Source organism: Vidua macroura, chromosome 1, assembly GCF_024509145.1.
Source record: "Vidua macroura isolate BioBank_ID:100142 chromosome 1, ASM2450914v1, whole genome shotgun sequence".
Taxonomy (NCBI): domain Eukaryota; kingdom Metazoa; phylum Chordata; class Aves; order Passeriformes; family Viduidae; genus Vidua; species Vidua macroura.
Window position 1 is genome coordinate 35,983,670 of NC_071571.1, and position 19,831 is coordinate 36,003,500.

Genomic DNA, 19,831 nt, shown 5'->3' on the forward strand with positions numbered 1-19,831 from the left:
TGCTTTTATTCATCCAATATGAACTGAAACAGACTGAGGTTGGCCCCTTCTCCTCCATCATACCTGTGCCTTTAATAAGGAAGCCAAGCCCTGCAGGAGAAGCACAGAGGTTTTCAACAGGACCACGAGCAAGAACTGTACTGGTGGGGCACACTGAAGATTTCTGGCTGAAGGGTAAAACTTCTCATTGAAGGACACAGGGCTTTTTCAGGGCCTGGTGTAAACCACAGCATGGAACCCCAAAGACACTAAGAAACAATCGCAACTCTCAGCTCTTCTGTTCCAGTATAATGCAAAGAGGTTCTCTGTTTCAATCTTGTCTTTTTAATGAAAGCACACAGTAGCATGTATATTTAAAAGGACTCTGAAAAACACAGCGCTACATGTACATGTACTTCATGTACATGTTGCTCTCTGGAGAGAAAATGAAATAACACACATTATATGACACACATGACGTCATAAAATATGCTATCAAAAATATTTGATAAGAAAATAGTAAGTCTTCAACAACTCACTGTATTTGCATTCTGAATTGCTTTTACCTAGGAAAGAACTTCTCACATAGAGAGGTGTAGACCTCTGTGATTTTTTTCCTTTAAATGGACTGGTCTCTAAAAATGGAGGTAAATAAATGCTATACAGGGCAATTCACATTAGCACCTTATACCTGGGTGAAGGGGGTTGTAAGGGGTAAAAAACCCCTAACTTATAACACTGAAGAGCTAATGACCAGTTAGAAGACAATATAATTTTCTGACAGCAAAAATTCACTTAACCCTGTAAGGAATGTCTAGAGCCAAAACAATCCATGTGAATTACACTCAAGATTTGGGGAAATTATTTGATAACACATGCTTTATCTAGAAAAAGATGGCATTTATTTTATTACTTCATTACCTTCTGTTATCTACTTGTTTTCTGTATGACACAAACATAAACCAGGTATCTCAAATTTCACGTAAGGTATAGTTCTCCATGGAAATACTTTCTAGTGATCAGGGCTATGAGGTTCACACCAGAATAGCATAATTGTCCAAAGACAAGCAATGGAAACACACACACAGTATATGGCCAAAATGGAAATATGATGCTCTCTTATAATTTCTCATATTTTTTCATGGCAGGTTTGAGAATCAGAAGGGATGCAATAGTGAGTATGAGGCGGGGAACTTTTCTGGCTCAACTGGATTAATTTCAGTCACACACTCCAGTAGTTATCTTTGTCCTTCCAGCAACATCAGCCTTCTCTGTCCTCACCACCAACTATAGCCTTTACACATGAAATATATCCTGCCAAACTCCAAATCCAAAACACTCTGAACCATTAAAGGTCTCCCCTTTTCTTCTACTAAGAACAAAGAACACATTACATTTTTCTATGTGAAGTATGCTATTAAATAATAGCTTGTACACTAATTAAAGCAAATGTAATTGTGAGAACACACTGACACTGTTAAAGTAAATTACCCAATTTGTTAATAGTTTCAAGTGACCTTAATTGTATTAATTGTTATATTGAGCAAATTAAATTGAAGAGTATTAAATGCATTCTTCCAGTCTCTCCTTAGAGGATCAACTTTCTCATTATATCAAAGAAATGGGAATACTACCTACCACGCTCTTCAAAACTTGTGTCGGAATGTGGTGGACACTGTAACTTGGAGTAAAAATGTACGTCCGAAAGTTAACCTACTTATCCCATTTCAATGTAACAGAAACCTTGAGCATTGGAAGTCAGAAAAACTGTTTGTCAGATGCAATACGCAGGGAGAAGGTACAACAATAATGTTTCTGAAATCTCAGGTCTCACAAAGTCTCTGCTGGAGATAGAGCATTCTTTTTGAAAGATCCCTGTTTCAGAGGGGATCACACAAAAACATTGTTAAGAATAAAGTGAATAAAACTATGATGATTCTTAGAAGAGAGAATGCAGCAAGATGTCATCAACCTACCACAGTCAAAAGAAAACATAATAATTCACACATATCTAGACGCCTGTAAATTAAAATACAACCAGACCCACAAGAAACAATCAAAAATTAAAATTTCTTAAAAGAACTAAAATCCTCCATTTGAAGTATTAGATTGTAAAAGTGAGAATCCCTGCCATACATTTCTAATCAACTATTTAAAAATGCTATTTGAAAAAGCATATATGAGTGCTTATATGGTATGTACATTTTTGTGTCTTGAAAGAAAAATAAGATAAAAGGAAAATAACACAGGTCAAATTATTCATCAGAAAAGGACAAAAATACTATCTTAACAGATTTTTTGAAGAGTTTTAAAGGGATAGAAAAAAGATCTTTATAGTTAAAGGCTTATTCTGAATTTTTCAAACTTGCAAACAAGCACATTCTCATGGCTCATCATAGCTCAAGATTCAAAGTTTATCAGTTACATAAAATCTGGAGAGCTACCAACACCCAGACCTTTCTCCAAATGATACTTGCCTCATCTGTAATGATCTACTTTCATTTGTTCAGCTAGGTAACTGTCTCATACCTAGCATCTGCAACATTAATCCTTGCAGCTGTTCTTAGTGAACCATATCTTATTCTTCTCAGGCCACTTCTCCAAAATCTCAAGAATGCTTTGAATTTTTTGTCTACTCTCCACTGTGTCAACAGTCCTGTCCCAAATAAACCATGTTTTCTCTCTATTCCTTCACTGAAATTTTAATAAAAGCACTGAGTACTACTAGACTTAACATATTTCTGGAATCCTATCCAATATACCCTTTCAAGCTGACAGCAAATGAACAAAAAGTAGTCGATGCATGCAGTTTTCCAAACAGCTATACTTAAGAGCAATCCGTGTATTTTTGAGATTTCTTTAATTTTATGAAAACTGTGAGACAATTTCGTAACTCCAGCTGGACATGACATCTTCTGATTCTCCATCAAGTTTTGGTATCAACTGCACATGCTAAAAATACAACACTTCATGTAGATTTACAAATCTGACTAAATCAGCAACTAAATATTTCTTTTCAGCACCCTTATCAGTGCTGTGTTTTCTTCCAATCACCTCATCTCAGTGAAGGCTTTTATCACTTTGCCTCCAAGGTAAGCATTCAGCCATGCTTCAAAAACACAATTCAGATGTCTTGATATTCTACAATATTGCACAGAATGTCTCCAGTGGACTACCACTCCACCATATTTCTGTGATTCATGATACAAAAAAATTAAGATAGAGATTTTCACCAAGTTGATTCTGTATCACCCCGGAAACTTGAGGCTGCAATGAAAAACCTTGTCTTGAAATACTTTTGTGAAGACAATGATGGATAGACTGCATGGACAGGAATGACTGTCTACTTTGTTGCCTAAAGAGCATACACATGCTTTATTTAAAAAGAAACATTAAAACTTCAAAAACCTATTCTGGATATATAAAGTTTCAAATTAAAATGCACTATGTGTTTCACAGCAAAAAAAGGCTATGAAGATGAAATGGATGCTTTATATAAAATATTTACATAGATAGAACATAAAAAATGTACCATAGTTGGTAACCTTTATGACTTGGGGAACCATGTATTTACATATCTTTATCCTCGCATGTGCGTATGTGTGTGTTGTGTATATATTTTTAACAGTTGACAGCTGTTTTAGAGCATACAGAGATGCCAAGCTGAATGAGGGTCTTGATTACTTCAAGATTAGCTATCTAAAGTTTCTATTCATTTTAAGTGTTGTTAGTGCGAAGAGTCATTAGTCACTTCCTTGTCTCATAGAACATCAGCATACATTTACATTGTTAATGAACATTTGGGGTAAATGAATTAATGGCACTTTTAAACATCAATTCAATCCTAATAACTTTGTATGTCATAGAAATGTTAAGGTTGGGATAAAAATGAGAAACCTTTTCAGTCAAGGTAACTAATCGCTCCTGGGCACAATGAAGGGTAAAATTAACTTACAGTGTTTTTTTAACAGGGTGAAAATTTTGCTTTTTCGTGAAACAGAGTTGAAGAATTATCAATTTTTTTAGAGCAAATAGAAATCAGAAGAAAATGTTTATCTTTTTCTTTACTAGGGTAGACTAGAAGCAAGTTGTTTTTCCTCTTGAAAATGGTTATTATTTTAGGTTATTGAAAAAAAAATATTATTTCCAACTTTCTAAAATATGTACAAAAATGCATTTGGTTTATCAGGCTAAAATGGCTTCATATTGACCTAGAAAAGCTACTCCATTTAATTGTCAGGTTTTAAAATACTTCTGCCATGATGTACATTGTCATTTTCAAACATTGAAGAAGCTTTGTAAACCAATGAAGAAACAGTGAAAAAATTAACTCAAAGGGACAATGAAGTTTTACCTATATATATTGAAGCAAAACATCAGCTTCTTCTAAACAGAAGTAATAAACCTGACTGAGCAGAACTTGACATAGCTTTTTAACAAGCACTAGTAAACAGAGGATTTATAAACAGATACACCCACATAGCATAGTTAATCTGGGTGAGGGACTTAGAAAATGTGACAAAGTTGTTTCAACTCTGTAATTTAAAATAAATTTTTTATTTTGCCCTCCTGGTACATGTGTTCAATGACTGGAAAATTACAGGTAGTTAAGGTGCCACTGTGTATAACTGAGTACTTGAGGAATGTTTTCATGACAAGGACGAGCTTTCTCATTAAGCTTATCACTTTCTTCAAACCAACTACATTGTCACTGCTAGCAAATAAGTAGAAAAGATGAGCAAAACAGACAGGCATTGCATAATCCAAGCAGTTTGTTCTCATTATTCATTAGGGTCTTCCAAATACAGCATTTAACTAATTTGTTTCAGGTTATGTAGTAATTTCTATCTTTAGAGCCTATTCATTCTATCTCAGCTTTGAGATATTTTTTCAAATAAGAACATAGGGGATGAGTCAAAAAAAAATCAGACTTTTTATTTGCATAATTTCATCCAAAATAACACACTGAACTTTACTGCAGAACAAAAAAAAAAGAAAAAAAGAAAAAAAAAAAGAAAATAAAGAAAATAAAAGTAATAAAAAAAGGAAAACAAACAAACAAAAAAGATTGCTAAACCACAGCAGTGTAAAGAGTCCATACTTGAAAAAATAACATAAAGTTATGCTCCATTTCAATATTCTTATGCTGAAGTCAGTGTTTGGTTTATGATTAAAAAAGGATGACAGTGCATTAAACATTTGGCTAATGCTTCTGCCTGTAATTGAAAGTTGACTTTTTGTGGTTTTCATTAGTGTCAGGGTGCTCCTCATATACTCTATGAAATGTTCTTTAAGTTGTCCTGTTCAACTTCGTTGACTAAATTAAACAAATTATGACAGGTGCAGTTATTATGACACACTTATATAAGGTATAAACTCAAAAAAAAGTACAGAAATACTAACTCACCTTCCCCTGGCTTGTTCAAAAAACTCTGCAAGGGATCAATGCCTATCTCTTGTTCTTCTGTTTGCAAAGGGTGACTGGTCTCAGACACAGAATGAAACATACTGGCAGTAGTAAATTCCAAATGATGAGTATTTATCTGGAGGAAAAAAAATCAGAGAAACAAAAACTTCAGTATTCCTTCAACTATTTTTCAACCACACGAGTCAAGAACAAGAGTACTTAAAATCTCCCCTTATTTTCCAGGCACATCATCATCATTAGTTGTCTAATTAGCAGAACAATACTGTTTCCATTTGAACCTTGTAAATGTTGTATTATTTAGACTCCAAACGAATTGTTATAGATCCTACAAATATCACACTGCAAGTAAAAGTCCAAGCCTGGCTTTGACTATAAAACAAGGCAAGAGCCTCTTTCCTTCCTTCTAGTTTTCCTTACACATCTTTTAGTCTGATTCCACGGAGAACTGATGCTAGTTCTTGGGCATGATGAAGATTATAGAGCAAAACTAAGGAAAGGCCATCATCATCATCATTCTTTTGGACCCAAGACATTTCATCCCAGAAAATCTTCCTTTTTTTAACCACTTCTTTTTCAGAAATCATAGTTCCAGTATAATATAACATCAACACACACATACAAAAAGAGAATGATAGGTGAATTTGGTTTTATCAAGATTTATATTAATTTTTACCTTGGTTCTGGCAAGAATTTGGTTTTGCAGTAGCCAGGAGGTGGGATGGCCAGGGCCCAGAGGTTTTTCTATACCATGTCATGTCACTACCAGGGCAGGGAGAAGGGAGTCTTTTCTGGGAAGAATGTTTTTTGGTCAAGTAGGTATGGCAAAGGGAGTGGTTGGGTAATGCCAGCTCTAATCTGGAGGGAGTGGTTGGTTATTATCTGTTGTGGGGGTTTCTGCAGTGAGCAAGAACATTTGTTTTCTTGTCTTGTCATTTGTTTGTTTCTTTTCTTGTCATTAGCATCATTGCTGTTACTGTTCATTTTTCTTACCTTATTGCTGTTTCAGTAAATTGTTCTTATCTCAACCTGTGATCTTTACCTTTTGTGCCTCCAGTTCTCCTCTCAATCCTGCTGCAGGGAGGAGGGAGGGAAGGGAGGAGTCAGCAAGCGATCTGTGTGTGTCATGCAATGGTTTCAGTGGGAAAACTTAACTGGAGAATACCATTCCTAAATCAGGACAGCTTTCTAGAAAGATGATGTTAAGGAAGCATTTTAAGAAAAATAACCAACTAGCTGGTGAACATTTACAAAGACATCTTCCAAAAATTAAGGCCAAAAGGGAAATAATGGCAGAACTGAAACTTTAGGAAGTAGGTGATGCAGACTCATCACCACAGGCTCCTGAACAGCACTCACATCACTATCAAGCAACTCAACAAGAACTATGTTAGAAGTCCATTTGAGGAGTGCTGGAAGCTAATACTGGCTGCAACAAATTAGAGGATGCCAATAAAAGGGTGAAAAGCAGACGATGTTATGATCATTGCATAAGAAAGAGAAACAGCCTTTCCAGTGCATTAACAGTGCAAGAGTACATTTGTCAAGACTGCATTTTAGTCACTGTACAGCAATTTATTAACTCACAACACAAAAAAACCTAAGCCAGCTAAATAGGTCTGATTTACCCAAGGACGCTAAGTCGCTACCTATGACTGCCAGATGAGTTTTAAATATCACTTTCTTTAACTGCTTTGTTTACAAGAATCATAACTTTCTAACAGCAAGAAAATTATATTTAGAAAGAAATATAAAAAGAGATACAGGAAGAGGTATGCATCTACACTTTCAGGACTAGCATATTAACGAATTTGAAATCACTCAATAATGCTTTTCCTTTGGTTCCTAGAAGGTATGGCATTGACCACGTAGGCTTTATGCCTTCAGTTTACTGTCAATAAATGAAGGGGATCTGGGATTTTTAAGACCTTTTTACAGTCTATGCCTTCTTAATTTTCCTAGTAAGTGATAAGGAAAAAAAATCCAAAACCCAGAAAACCCCTAAATAATAAACAAACCTAGATGGTCCACTATTAGGGAATTCCTTGAAACCAGTACACCCAGGCTGTTTTTAAAAGTATGCTGTCTCAGCTGTATTCCCTGAGAGGTTTATCCTTTATTTGCCCTGGCACCTGTGTTACTGTGGTGATGAAATGATCACACCATCTCACTTCTGGTTAGCTAGAAGAGAGCATCTGAAGGTCCTGAGAACTAGGAGCCAGCAACTGAGGGAAGGTAGGACTTACACTTGAGCAGTGGTACACCTTTATGTCAAATTATTACAATCATAAAGTCATAACAAAACATGCCACTAAACCACAGAATTGCCTTGAACAACTCTACACGAGGCTCAACAAAATGTGCTATGAATGTATGCATACCTCACGTGACTCCTATGTAATTTTAAAACTGTAACAATGAAAACTGCATGAACGGTATCTTGAAGAAAAATATTTACAAACTTGTTAGCCCCTTAAATAACATTTATCTGTAGTCTTATGGCTGCAAAAATATAAAGAAATGTTTATAAATACCTGATATTTTAAACAAATAAAAATAATTTATTTAAAGAAAGAAAACAAAACCCCCACCAACTTTGCAGAAGTAATTTTTTCCTGCTGGAATTTTAGTTGCTGCTCTTGTTCCTTCTGCTATAGAGCTGTAAATATCTTTCTACTGATCAGTTGATTTTGTCTTCACTAAAATTACAAGCTTTTTCAAACTGTGCTGCTTAAGTTTAACTTTTTATTTTTATGTTCCTTCAGAGATTGCTACACAATCTGACCAAAGCAGAAACCCGAGTGTCTTTCAAACTGAGAACCAGGCACAAAATGACCTTACCAGCCATTGTAGTTTTAGCAGCCACCATTTAATTATGACACAGTGTGTTTCAGACTTACACTGTCTTACATCCATAACATGGTATCAACTTAGCCCTAGTAAGTTTGCTCTTCTATGTCCTTCTCTTCTATATCCACCTTCCTTTTTTTTTTTAAATACTCCCCAAATGCCATACCTTTACTATCTATATGCACCATAATTTACTTTACAGACTGTTAGAGCAGCTTTAAACAGCTGAATAGATTTACTTTTGATATCTGCACAGTGATTTAATCAGTTATTTGTGTTTGTTTATGGATACATATGGTTAGAGTTAAAAAGTATCACTACCTATTAGTCTTCATTCCTTAGTCCAAGCAATTTTCTTCGCAGTTTTATACTGAAGTTCTTTTCTGCTCTTCTAATAAAGAGCAAAGGGAACTATTAAACAATTACAATTACACTTGGGATCTTACTCAGACAGATTAATTCTTCACAAGTTTGTGGTTGATTTGTAATGGCCTATAACATATTGTTCATATTAAATAAGATACAATTTAAAACCATTCTCAGTGTGAAACAATAAAAATGTTATAAACCCCTGAAATTCAATTACTGGATTATAAGACTTGATTCTGGCTAACCCTAACATCTCAGTGAAAGCATCTATTTGTACTTTTTTTTAACCTCCAAAGTTGAAGGGCTAAAGAACTCAAACACCAGCCATGCTTCCCACTACTAGGAGTTCAACTATTCTGTAATATACATGAGAAAATAATTAAGACCATGTATGAAACATTCATCTAGTCATTGAAATTAGCAGAAACATGAATCCACTCATGAGCTCAAGGAAAAGGCAGGCATAGAGACTCTTTGGCTACTGACCATAAGTAACAGGAGGAGCCCTCATGTGCCACTAAGGACAGTGCCACCGGTTTGCTCCTCACTGAGCAACACACGTGGGGTGAATCCAGTCTGCCTTTCAGTGAAGGCAGCTTGTCAGTGCATCTGTTCTCAACAGAGACCAAAAATCCCTCGAGAGACAGGCTCACGGACTCCAACACAGAACTCCGCCAGATATGAAAAGGGTTCTGTGGAGGTACCTGCTTATAGCACATCATCTCCTCTCCCACGGACTCCTCTGTATTCCATAGGTGATAGAATACCAAGTTATTTTCATCAGGAAAAACTTAACTGATGTTTACTGACATCTGCCTAACAACCTCTTTCTACACAGCAGATATAAACTACTTGCTGCATTAGATAGTCTGATTTACCATACCCATTGTAACTCAGAGAACTCTCCTTTTTTTCACTGGGTATTTACTCTTAGTGAGTACTTAGTACTTACTTGGAAGTTGCTTGCTTCTTTTTTAGATGTGAGAAGGTTTATTCACCCAAGAGTTTACAAATATTTTGCCTTCCCTATTAGCTACTCTAACACATTATGTGATTTCTACCACCTTTAGCCATAAAGCAGTCTTATATAATCATGCCTTCATTAGCATTGCCATTCTGCCTGTATACAAACCTGTGAATTTGGAATGCTTAAACAAAATTACATTTAAAACATTGAAAAACAAAAACCACTTCTTCTCCAGACTGTCCATGACAACAGCCTCAATTCAGCCACACTTCAGCTAATATATAGAAGTCATCTCTAGCTAGATAGAAATACAAGACAAAGATGAAAGTCTAACTGAGATCTGTTTCTATCATTAGCTGTACTGCCAGTGAAGCACTCATTACTTTTGGACCAGAGCTGGGTGAAACATTGCAAAAACAGGTACACAGAACTGTACAAGGCAGAAGATTCATCTGTAATAAGATCATAATAAATGTTCATATAATAAAATTATTATAATTGATGTTCATTAAGAAGATGGAAAGTTCAAAATAGAAACAAAATTTGTTGCATTCGTTTAGCAGTGAGACTATTCTCTATTACAAGTGGTAAGACTAACCTTATCTCAAAAATGTTGATAAAACAGTATTTCATAAACAAAACATAGCACAGTTGAACATGAATATGTACCTTATTTCATGTCATAAGACATTCACTAATGTCTTCACTTGCCACAGATACTGAATAAAAGTATTCAGTATTCAAATAAGCAGTTTAGTTCAATCTAAAAAATCTAAACCCACCTAAAATGTTTCCCTTAATCATCACTGTTTATACAGACCTTGAAAAATTATTTACTCAAAGCACAAAACACACCAAAACATCAAAATTAATGCTTAAGAAGTGAAGTGTATTCATATTGTTTGGGCAAAATTAGAAAATATAATCACTTTCAGCAAGGGTATTTTGAACGTGTAACTGAGTAGGTGAAACAGAAATAGGCAAAGCTTGTACAACGCTCATTTTTCCTCACTTCCCTTCTCCCCATGGTAAAATGTAAGAAGAGGAACTGCAGGCCTGGGGAGGTACTCAGGATGAGGGCTGAAGAACTGCCCAAGTTGCAGCACTTGCTCCACTCTTGCTCTCTGACATCCTCTTCTAAACAATCAAGCAACAGAACAAAACATTTTATGCCTGAAGAAAGAAAAATCAGAACCCACTAAACTCTGAGGACAAAGCTGAACAATGCTGCTGAATTTTGGATATGCTAAAAATGAAAAATCAGTTTCCATCAGTACCAGCAAAGCTACCTGAATATCACATTTCTGAAAACTACTGAAGCATACCAAAGTATTTAAATAATACTTTGCACTCATTCTATTAGACTGCATCAACCACCTTCTCCAAATTGTCTTTGGGCCTTTATTTCATGCCATATCCAAAGTTTACCATTTTAATTACTTAAATTGATGACAAGTAGAGGAAATACTTGTTTAGCTAAGTGATAAATTAGCTGCCCTGTGAAGTCAAATTGATTAAAACGACCTCACTTAAAGCAAGTGTCTGATGTGGTAATGGTCTTATGCATGTTTTGTTATGTTTGACAGCATCATGTTATGAGGGTTTACAACTCTGCCCCTCATTTGTGGTTTATGAAGTAATCAAGCATGTTAGAACACTAAAGTGAGGATTTTCCAGAATGGGAAAACATTTTAAAGTCGGTAAGAAATTAAATATTAGGAGAATAAACATGCATTGTGTTTATTTAAAGCAATGAAGCACAGATGTCTTCCAAATCATCGAGAAGCAGTCCCAGATCATGGGTTTTCTTATGCTGGCCAAATTAAGTTATTCATCCTGAACCAAGAATTAAAAAAAGAAAAAGTATGCTAACTAGAGGGCTGAGTAGAAGACAGTCCTGAATATGAACTTTGGAAAATGAGGATACGAGGACCATTTGATCTGTTTCAAGCTGGATATTTTGCCAGGACACTCCTTAATAGGTATTTTTGAAAAATCTGTTCTTACCTATAATTTTCACTGCTTTCTTCTTTGCTCTAGGAGTGATTTTTACTTAGGCCACAGAGACCATCTATCTCACAGCACTGTGATCTTCTCCTCTCCATCACTTGAGCTCTTTACTACCACCATCTCTATTTAAATATAGAAGATACTAGTCCCAGCGCCTCCAAGGGAAAAACCGCCAAAAAACTCCACCAACCCAAACAACCCTCCCACACACACAGAGCAACTCAAAACCAGCTAAGATTCCTACTCAGCCACTTCCACAGGTTGCCACCACCCACTGAAAAAACATGCCTAGGGAAGAACACTTAGTAAGTCAGAAGAAAAGTGCACAATTGGACTAACTTTGGATAGGATAAAGCAAGTCAGTTTTCTTTTATAGAATGTATCAGATTATGTATCATTAAAATAGAATGATGCAAACATAAAAAATGGTCTGACATGGTGGAGCAGATTAACATTAACATCAGCTGGGTTCCAGAACAAAACAAACAAGATCATGCCACTGATGGACAGGTTAACAGCCAACGAGTCTGATGGTCATGAAATGCAATTAATTTTGTCCCATTTAATAACATTTCCTGCATTTTAACTTCTTCCTGTCTGATCTCTAATACAAAAACAGAGTTACATTGGACTTTAAATAAGTTAATTAAGTATTAAAATCAATCATGTGAAAGTCTTAATATTTAATATTGTTAGATTGTATATCAAAGTGGTTTTATTATTTATTTACTCTGAACCTTTCCAGAATACTTCATGTGGCAACAGGGAGTCTGTATCTCACAAGATAAATGCATTTACAATGCCAAATAAATTATATATAAAAGCATTTGTCTTAATACATGTCATTCAATATTAAATATCACCCATTGGTACCACCCTGAAACCCTAATCCATTTTTACCAACCGCACATTTGTATTATTCAAATGTTGTCTATTAAATAGTTGTCTCGAGAGCCATAGTAAAGGAATACGTACCTAAGAACAATTACCATAGGAGCTTTGAAGCACTGACTACAGTTTTAACTCTACAACTTTCATGTCTTACCAGTACTTAAACATGCAAAGTATAAATTCAGTAGTGAATCAAAATGTCAGGGATAAGAAACAACACAAATAGCCTGGGACTATGGCAAAGTATTCTCCTGGTAATTTACATGATAGTTAAAAAAAAAAAAAAAAAGACAAAAATCTTTTCCTTAAATAAAAACTTAAAATTCTATTAATTTGAAAGATAGCTACGCACTTGTTACAAGCAGGGAACAAACTCATGTATTTGCTGGTTTTCAGTTTTCTTGACGTTATATGATTCTGCAAGAAACACTAGCTTGACTAAGGAAGAAAAACTTGAATACCACAGAGAGGATCAAAATCCTTATGTCATGTTTGCCACTAAGTTTTATAGCCACAGCCCCCTTTCATCTAGGTCAACAATTTTTTTCAAGATGTAATGCTCTGAACAGTGTAACCTGACATTTATAGCTAAACAACTTCTCTCTTCTGCACTGAAAATGGTGACAATGAAGGTATAAAGGGCATCAACCATCTTAAAAACCATCTTAAATACCTGATACTATAGTTATGTGTTCAGTATGGTCTCACAAAAAAAACCCAAACAAACAAAAAAGACGAAATAGCCAGCCAATGTAAGCCTCCATTTTGCAGTTTGAATTTCCAAAAAAACCAAAAGAAATCACAAATCCCACCGCCTTAACAAAGAACTACAGCTATTCTTAATGCAAACCTATGTGACCAATCCACAGTGAGGCTGTTAAGAGAACACAACTTTGATCTAACATTGACTGCAAAAAAGAAATACCAGCAAACAAAAAAAAGATCCAAAGTCAACAGCTAAATGTAGCCTGTGCCCTCACCATTCCTCCACCGACCAAAACTACGTTTAGCACCAGATGTGAAAACGTGATGTTGATGCATTTTCACATGTCTTCTGTTCAACTGAAGTCTCCAATAAAGGCTCCTCGTAGTCAGAACAGCTGATAAAAATGAGATGTGTAAATCCCTTCCCATTGTCTGACATGGCTAATGCTTGAGCTGAAATACTGTATCTATCTTTAGTCAGCACAGGACAAGGACCAGTTGCTGCAGTCCAGAGAGAAGCAAGAAGACCAGTTAAGAGCATAGAAAATATAACCTATGACATAAAACTGAAATAAACAATGTTTTGCCCTAATGAAGGTGAAAGAGAAGAAGGAAAAATGCCGTAAGAGTTCAAATCAACTCATCATTCAACTAAAAAGCTACACCCTATTCTTAGAGTGAGCAAGAGGTGGTAAAAACCCTATTCATATTAAAAAGATTCAAACAACTGGAAACTCATTAAATGAAAGAAATACTTTGTTTTATTTTAGAATATAATTTATCTACCTGATTACAAAACAGTTCAACATAATTTAAATTAAAGCTTTGTTCTTCCAAATATGGTTAAGTTTACTGCTGTTTATCATATGCTTTTAAGTATTTAAGAGTTTTACTTTCAGAAACACACAGGCATCATGCTATGTTACACACTTTATGTTTTAGTAATACAAATGTAACTCAAAGGGCCAAAAAACGTCAAGGCTGAAAGAAATCATCAAAACAGTGAACTGGAAAAAATGGCAGCTTAGCCTGCAGCCTTACCTAAAATGATAGTAACTAACTTAGACACTAAAAGTGTATTCAATGAAGTAAGTTTCTAGGATATCACAGCTTTAAAGCAGTAAGCAATTAATCTTGGATTCAGCCTTTATTCTTTCACTATTTTTAGAAAACAGTTTCCTACAGGGGTTGACAGAATTTTTATAGAAACACCAGCATGGTTATGCACGCACAGAAGCATTTACATCAAATCCTTCTCTTCTAGTTTTCTCTTCTAGATATGCAGATGCTAAAGCAGCATGGTATCATGCTGAGGTACAAAAAAAGTTGGTGGAAACCTCATTTGCTAAAGAATATGAGAATTTCATAGGCATTTTCAAAGGAGCAGAGAGAGGCAGAATTTGTTTCGTACCATAAATGAAGTTTCTATAAAACATGAAGACCCATAACCCATGTTCACCTATGTGATTCAATCCTAATGAGTGATTTGAAATCAGACTTACACCGGAAAACCTGAAATCTGATTCTACTGTAGTGCAATGACTGCAGACTGCAAGGGTTTTCCACTACTTTTGCCGATAGGAGTAGTAGCTTACCTATGTCTGAAAGTCATACTCAAAGGAAAAAAGGCTCAAATTAGGGCTACTCCTGGTAAAAAAATGTGCTGAATCTTCCCTTGTTTGCTCCCTCTCACACCTAAAGGCTCAGTCTGTGTAAGGCACAGTATTTCTGTCATGTACTGCCTCTTCACATTGCTTCTTTTCAGCCTTGCCACACCAACAGTAACAAAAGCAAGATGCACAGCAGCCCCTCTAGAGGCTCAATATTTTTGTACAATGCTTACTCATACCTAGGATGTAGTGAGTTTCAAACAACAGTATCTAAATGAAAGGAAATAAAATAAAATACCTCAAGCAAAGGAAACCTCTTAGACTTGTAAACATCAATCTAAGTTTCATATGGATGAAACATGCTAACTTAGCAGGTAATTGACTGCATGAAGATATTATATCAAGATACCACTTCTGCTATGAGTAATATTTTACTCAGGGTTTTTGTGGCAGGAACGTATCACTGTATTCCACGCTACTAAGAAAGATGACAGGACAGGCTCTTCCTCTCACAGAAAGTTCACTCTGCTGCTCAGTACATCCTGCTGCACAGCTTTTGTTTCTGGTAGTCAGGAACTCTTAGTACTGCCAAGGTTCAAAATATTATAAATGGGACAAAATTATAGTGCAATAATGTTCCTTCTTTAATAATTTGATCTCTTAATACAGTGTTACCTGTTACAACTTATTTTCTTCTCTCTTCCTACTCTCATATTTTTCATTACAATTTTTGAGCAGCTGGATGAAATGTTCTCTACTTTCCTGTACATGCACATTAAACTCCCAAAGGAGTAAGTGGTCTTGCTGAAGTCTTCAGACACAGAGAAGCCAGGCTGATAAAACCCCTGTAGCATAATGATTTCTATAATGCACTGCTACATAGAGGCATTTATTCCTCCGAAGAAAATTTCTGGGCAGTCCCTGCTGCTTGCCAGAGCATGTAAAACAGAGGCACAGAAGTCCCCAGTGCAAGCAGCATGGTACATCAAGCACACTGCCTGAACCACCTCAAAACCTGAAACAGATGACGCTCTTAAACAGCAAACAGGAAAGCAGTATTTTGCAAAGTTATATAGGAGCAGAAATCTGGCTATTAAAAAGGTATTTAATTCTGCAGAACTTTACCATCAATTTATAGTAACAATAAGAATTTGTAAAATAAATCAATTCAGAAATACAGAGAAAATACACTGTTAAAAGGGGGAAATATAAGTGTGAGTTGCAATTAAAAGGGTTTCTTGGTTTGGCAGTAAATTTGTTGTCACCAACTACTTCTATTTTCTTTACCTTAAGTCCAGGGTTGATTTTGCTTAAGAAGTGGGTCAGCACATACTGCACAGCAAGAAACAAAATCCTGGTTTTGCAGGACATTTGTGGACAACAGGTGAGTAGCAAAACAAGACCTTAGGCCTTGGTGGCTAAGAGATCCGTGGCCCTGAGATTTATATATGCTCCTCTGCTCTGGGGAATGAGAGCAGAACAGCAGGCAGATTCTCTAAAGCTTTTTGATTTTTATTAGATATACAATAGACTGATGGCTCCTAAATAAATTAAGCTTTGTTGAGTGCTCTCTCTAATTCAGCAACCACTATGACATGCCTGAATCTCCCAGTGTTCTCTGAATACCAAGTTTTGTTGCATGTAATCAACCAAAAGGACTGGAATTCCCTCAAAATGGTAAACAGATTTGAAGAATTGTGTTGGAACAACAGCTGTCATTATACCACACAGAAAGCTGACAACAGCTTTGAGGCTAAGCTTTTAAGCCCATTTTATTAAAAAAAAATATAACTGATGTAAACAAGTTATGGTTAGAAACCTCCTTGATTAAATTTTTCTTGATTTTAGAAAGCCTTTTCAGATAGCTTTCTTGTCTGTGCTAGACAGACCAGTATGACTTTCTAAGAATATTTAAGGTAGATATCACCAATATCTGAATCATTAAAGCATTCTGAATCCCCATTTTTAATTTCTTTTTCTGTCTCTCTGACCAAATTTATTAGTTTCTCTCTCGCCCAACACACAGAAGACCAATCTGCAAAAAGGCAGCTTTCAGATTTCTTTTTCCTGATATAGACTGTATGATCTCAACCTGGCCACAAGCAAAAGTTTAGAGAAAATGTTCTTTTTGCTGTGTTGCTGCATTCCTGCTTAATAGTTGAGATAGAGAAGTGTCCTAGTTGAGGCAGAGAAGTGACCTAACAGTGGCAAGGCTCTGGACCACTCAGCGCATTAAGAAGACTGGAATCAGAATTTTGAACTGCATCCAGAAGTAAATGGAAAGAAACCAAGCATATAGAATATAGGTGTGATCTGTTCTCACTTTTCTTTCTTACTTAATAGTAAGGCTGTGCATCTTGGGGCACCTAAAATTAGTAGTCGCTTTTGAAATTCTGGTCATGTATTATTCATCTCTTTCTCCTAAAAGGAAGACAGAAGATGGCAGTAGCAGGTGTTCTTAGCTTCCTGATGGAAAAGGAGGAAGAAGTTGACCAAGGGGATAGAACTTTCTTCAAAAGAGGGGTAACAGACAAAGACTGCCTAGCTGAGATGCCTACTCTGTCAAACACATATCACAATTCCACCTGCTGCCAAGAAGGCTTGAAGGCAGCAGATCCTCTGCCTACTCATCCAAACTCTTGTGTTTTGGAAGTTCCTGTTCTTTACTGGGGAAGAAAAAGGGAAATCCTGTTCTGTTTTAGCAGCCACACTTATGAGCAAACTACTGAATACAACAAATCCAAATAACTAATCTTAATTATTCATCAGTTTTGGTAGAGGTTTTGACAGCATCTGATCAGAAATGAAAGTGAAAACACAAAGACAACTGAAATAAAATTATTTAGAAAGGCAGGAAATCACTCCTTTACTATGCCACTTAAGTCAGCTTGCTTTCTCTCAAAGAACCCCACATAAGAAAGACTCCCTTCACCCATTCAAATAACTGAACACAAGTATTTTTAACATTAACATTTATTTCTAACACATGCACCTAGTATATCTGTGTGAAGTTAGTCTGTTTGAATGATTATATCCTTGCCTCTTTTAAATGCAATATTGACTCTGTATTTAGTGTAGCTCTCTCAATGCACTGATGCCAGAAACGCTAATGAAGAAATAGGAGTCAACTTCCAAGGATATATAAACAGCCTGCCCTATAAAAGGTAGCATAGGTGACAAAAAAATATTTTAACTAAAACTGTTTGCATTCTCAAAGCCAGTAGGAATGACCATGAGGGATCTGCAGAAACTAACAAGATTTTCAATTTGTTGGACTGTTTCTTTCATGACTGAAGCATCATTTGACCACCGAGCTCCTCGTTCACAGATAAAATGCTTTAGACCGTATCCACATGTTAAATCTACATGTTAAAACTTTTAAACCTATTATTTCCAACAAATGGCTACTTTCACAGATATGTGCCATGCTGTCAAACCTCATAGTATTAATGATCTTTAAGAGAGCATCTGAAGCATCTACACTGATTTTGCTTCCCACTGTTGCCTTGGTGTGACAGATGTGTGAATACTTCTTAAACTTTAATACTGTAATTATTTAATTTCAGATCAGTCTCCTGAATAAAAGGCACACACAGACTGCCATGACCACCCCAGGAGTTACTCCTGCATGTCACTCCTGTACAACTTAAAATCAATTTACTCATTTTTATTCTAGTTTATATTTAGATAGTCCATCATGAAAGAGCCCAGAACTTTTAGCCTAACCCAGGTCCTCTTTATGCCATATGTATATGCAATCTACTACATCAATCAAAACGACTCACAGTTCAGATGATGTGCACACAAATAAATGTACTTTACCTAGAGGTCAAAATGATTTCTGTAAGAGCACAGAATATTCTCTTGTTTTTAGCTACCTCCCACAACCATGAAGTATAAAAATTTAACAAGCTGCAAAATAACAAACTGAGCACCATACATCAAGTTTCTTTAGTGTCACGCTAGGAATGCTATAATTATAATCAAGAATACACTTCACTTTTAACTCTGTTTTTACTGTATCTTTCTACCTTGTGGCCTGTGGTGGCCTATGCCAGTTTTATAAAAAATATGGTTGGGAGGAGGAAAGGGTAAAAAAACCAAAAACCAACCCAATTTAAAAAAAATAAATTCTGCTACTCTGAGATCATATGTGCAGGAACTGATGTGTGGATCTTGGCTTTTTAAAATAATGCTTATATGTTTTGCCCTTACTCCTGTCTCAGTTTTTGCAACCGTATAATACTGTCTGGGGTGATCACCATGACAGTGGATAAATTAGGATTTCACCACCATTAAACATGAATTATTTCTTAACAAGGCTACGAGTCAGCGTAGCTCTTAGTTGACGGAACTGAAAAACTTTCAAACCTGCAGTACAAAGGTAGGATTTAAAAAAAGTGTTGTAGAAATGCTAAAAAGTAAGATAGGCTGAAATGTATACATATCAAGTCATTGGTTACACAAAGAGAAAGCTGCCACACAAATGCACTGAAAAAGGCAGAAATATTTGTCTAAACATCATAGGAAAAACACATTGCTGTAATGTTGATGATCCACTTTTATGGTTATTTTTATCTGGACAGCAAACTTCTTTCTTTCAGACTTTGAACAATATCACATCCAATCAGCATAGAAGATTTCTAAAAAAAAGCCACATGATTTATTCTTTGTTCAATTTGACTAAGAAAATAAACCTATACAGCAGAAATAAAAAAGGAATGGACATGTTATGCACCTGACAATTCAATTAAATTACTGTTTCATATAAGCATGTGGAAAATAGTTTCTGAACTTGTCAGGAGAAAGTGCAGAGGCTGAATCCTGGCTACTCTAAAACTCTCATTCATTTGATCAACTTGGATAGTCAGCTTTGGTGCTCTGATGTGCACATGCAAGGGCCACTGCTGTAGGTTCATGACAAGCCCTTACCCTGAGACGTTTTAATCTTGCTTGCTCATCTGAGTCGACTACGTAACTATTTCAAGAACCTTTTTGTATTTCAGTAATAGGCATATTTCTGGT

The 19,831-nt window shown here is 35.7% G+C and overlaps 1 protein-coding gene across 6 annotated transcripts in view; it reads right to left on the reverse strand.

Annotated features, from left to right (window-relative positions):
- TBC1D5 (TBC1 domain family member 5) overlaps positions 1-19,831 on the reverse strand; it is a 317,972-nt gene that overhangs the window by 180,040 nt on the left and 118,101 nt on the right. For all 6 annotated transcript variants that reach the window (XM_053978144.1, XM_053978285.1, XM_053978212.1 and 3 more), the window contains one exon: positions 5,387-5,522. In XM_053978144.1, the coding sequence (XP_053834119.1) occupies positions 5,387-5,486 (100 nt within the window). In that variant the 5' untranslated portion in view covers positions 5,487-5,522. The remainder of the gene's footprint in view (positions 1-5,386; positions 5,523-19,831) is intronic.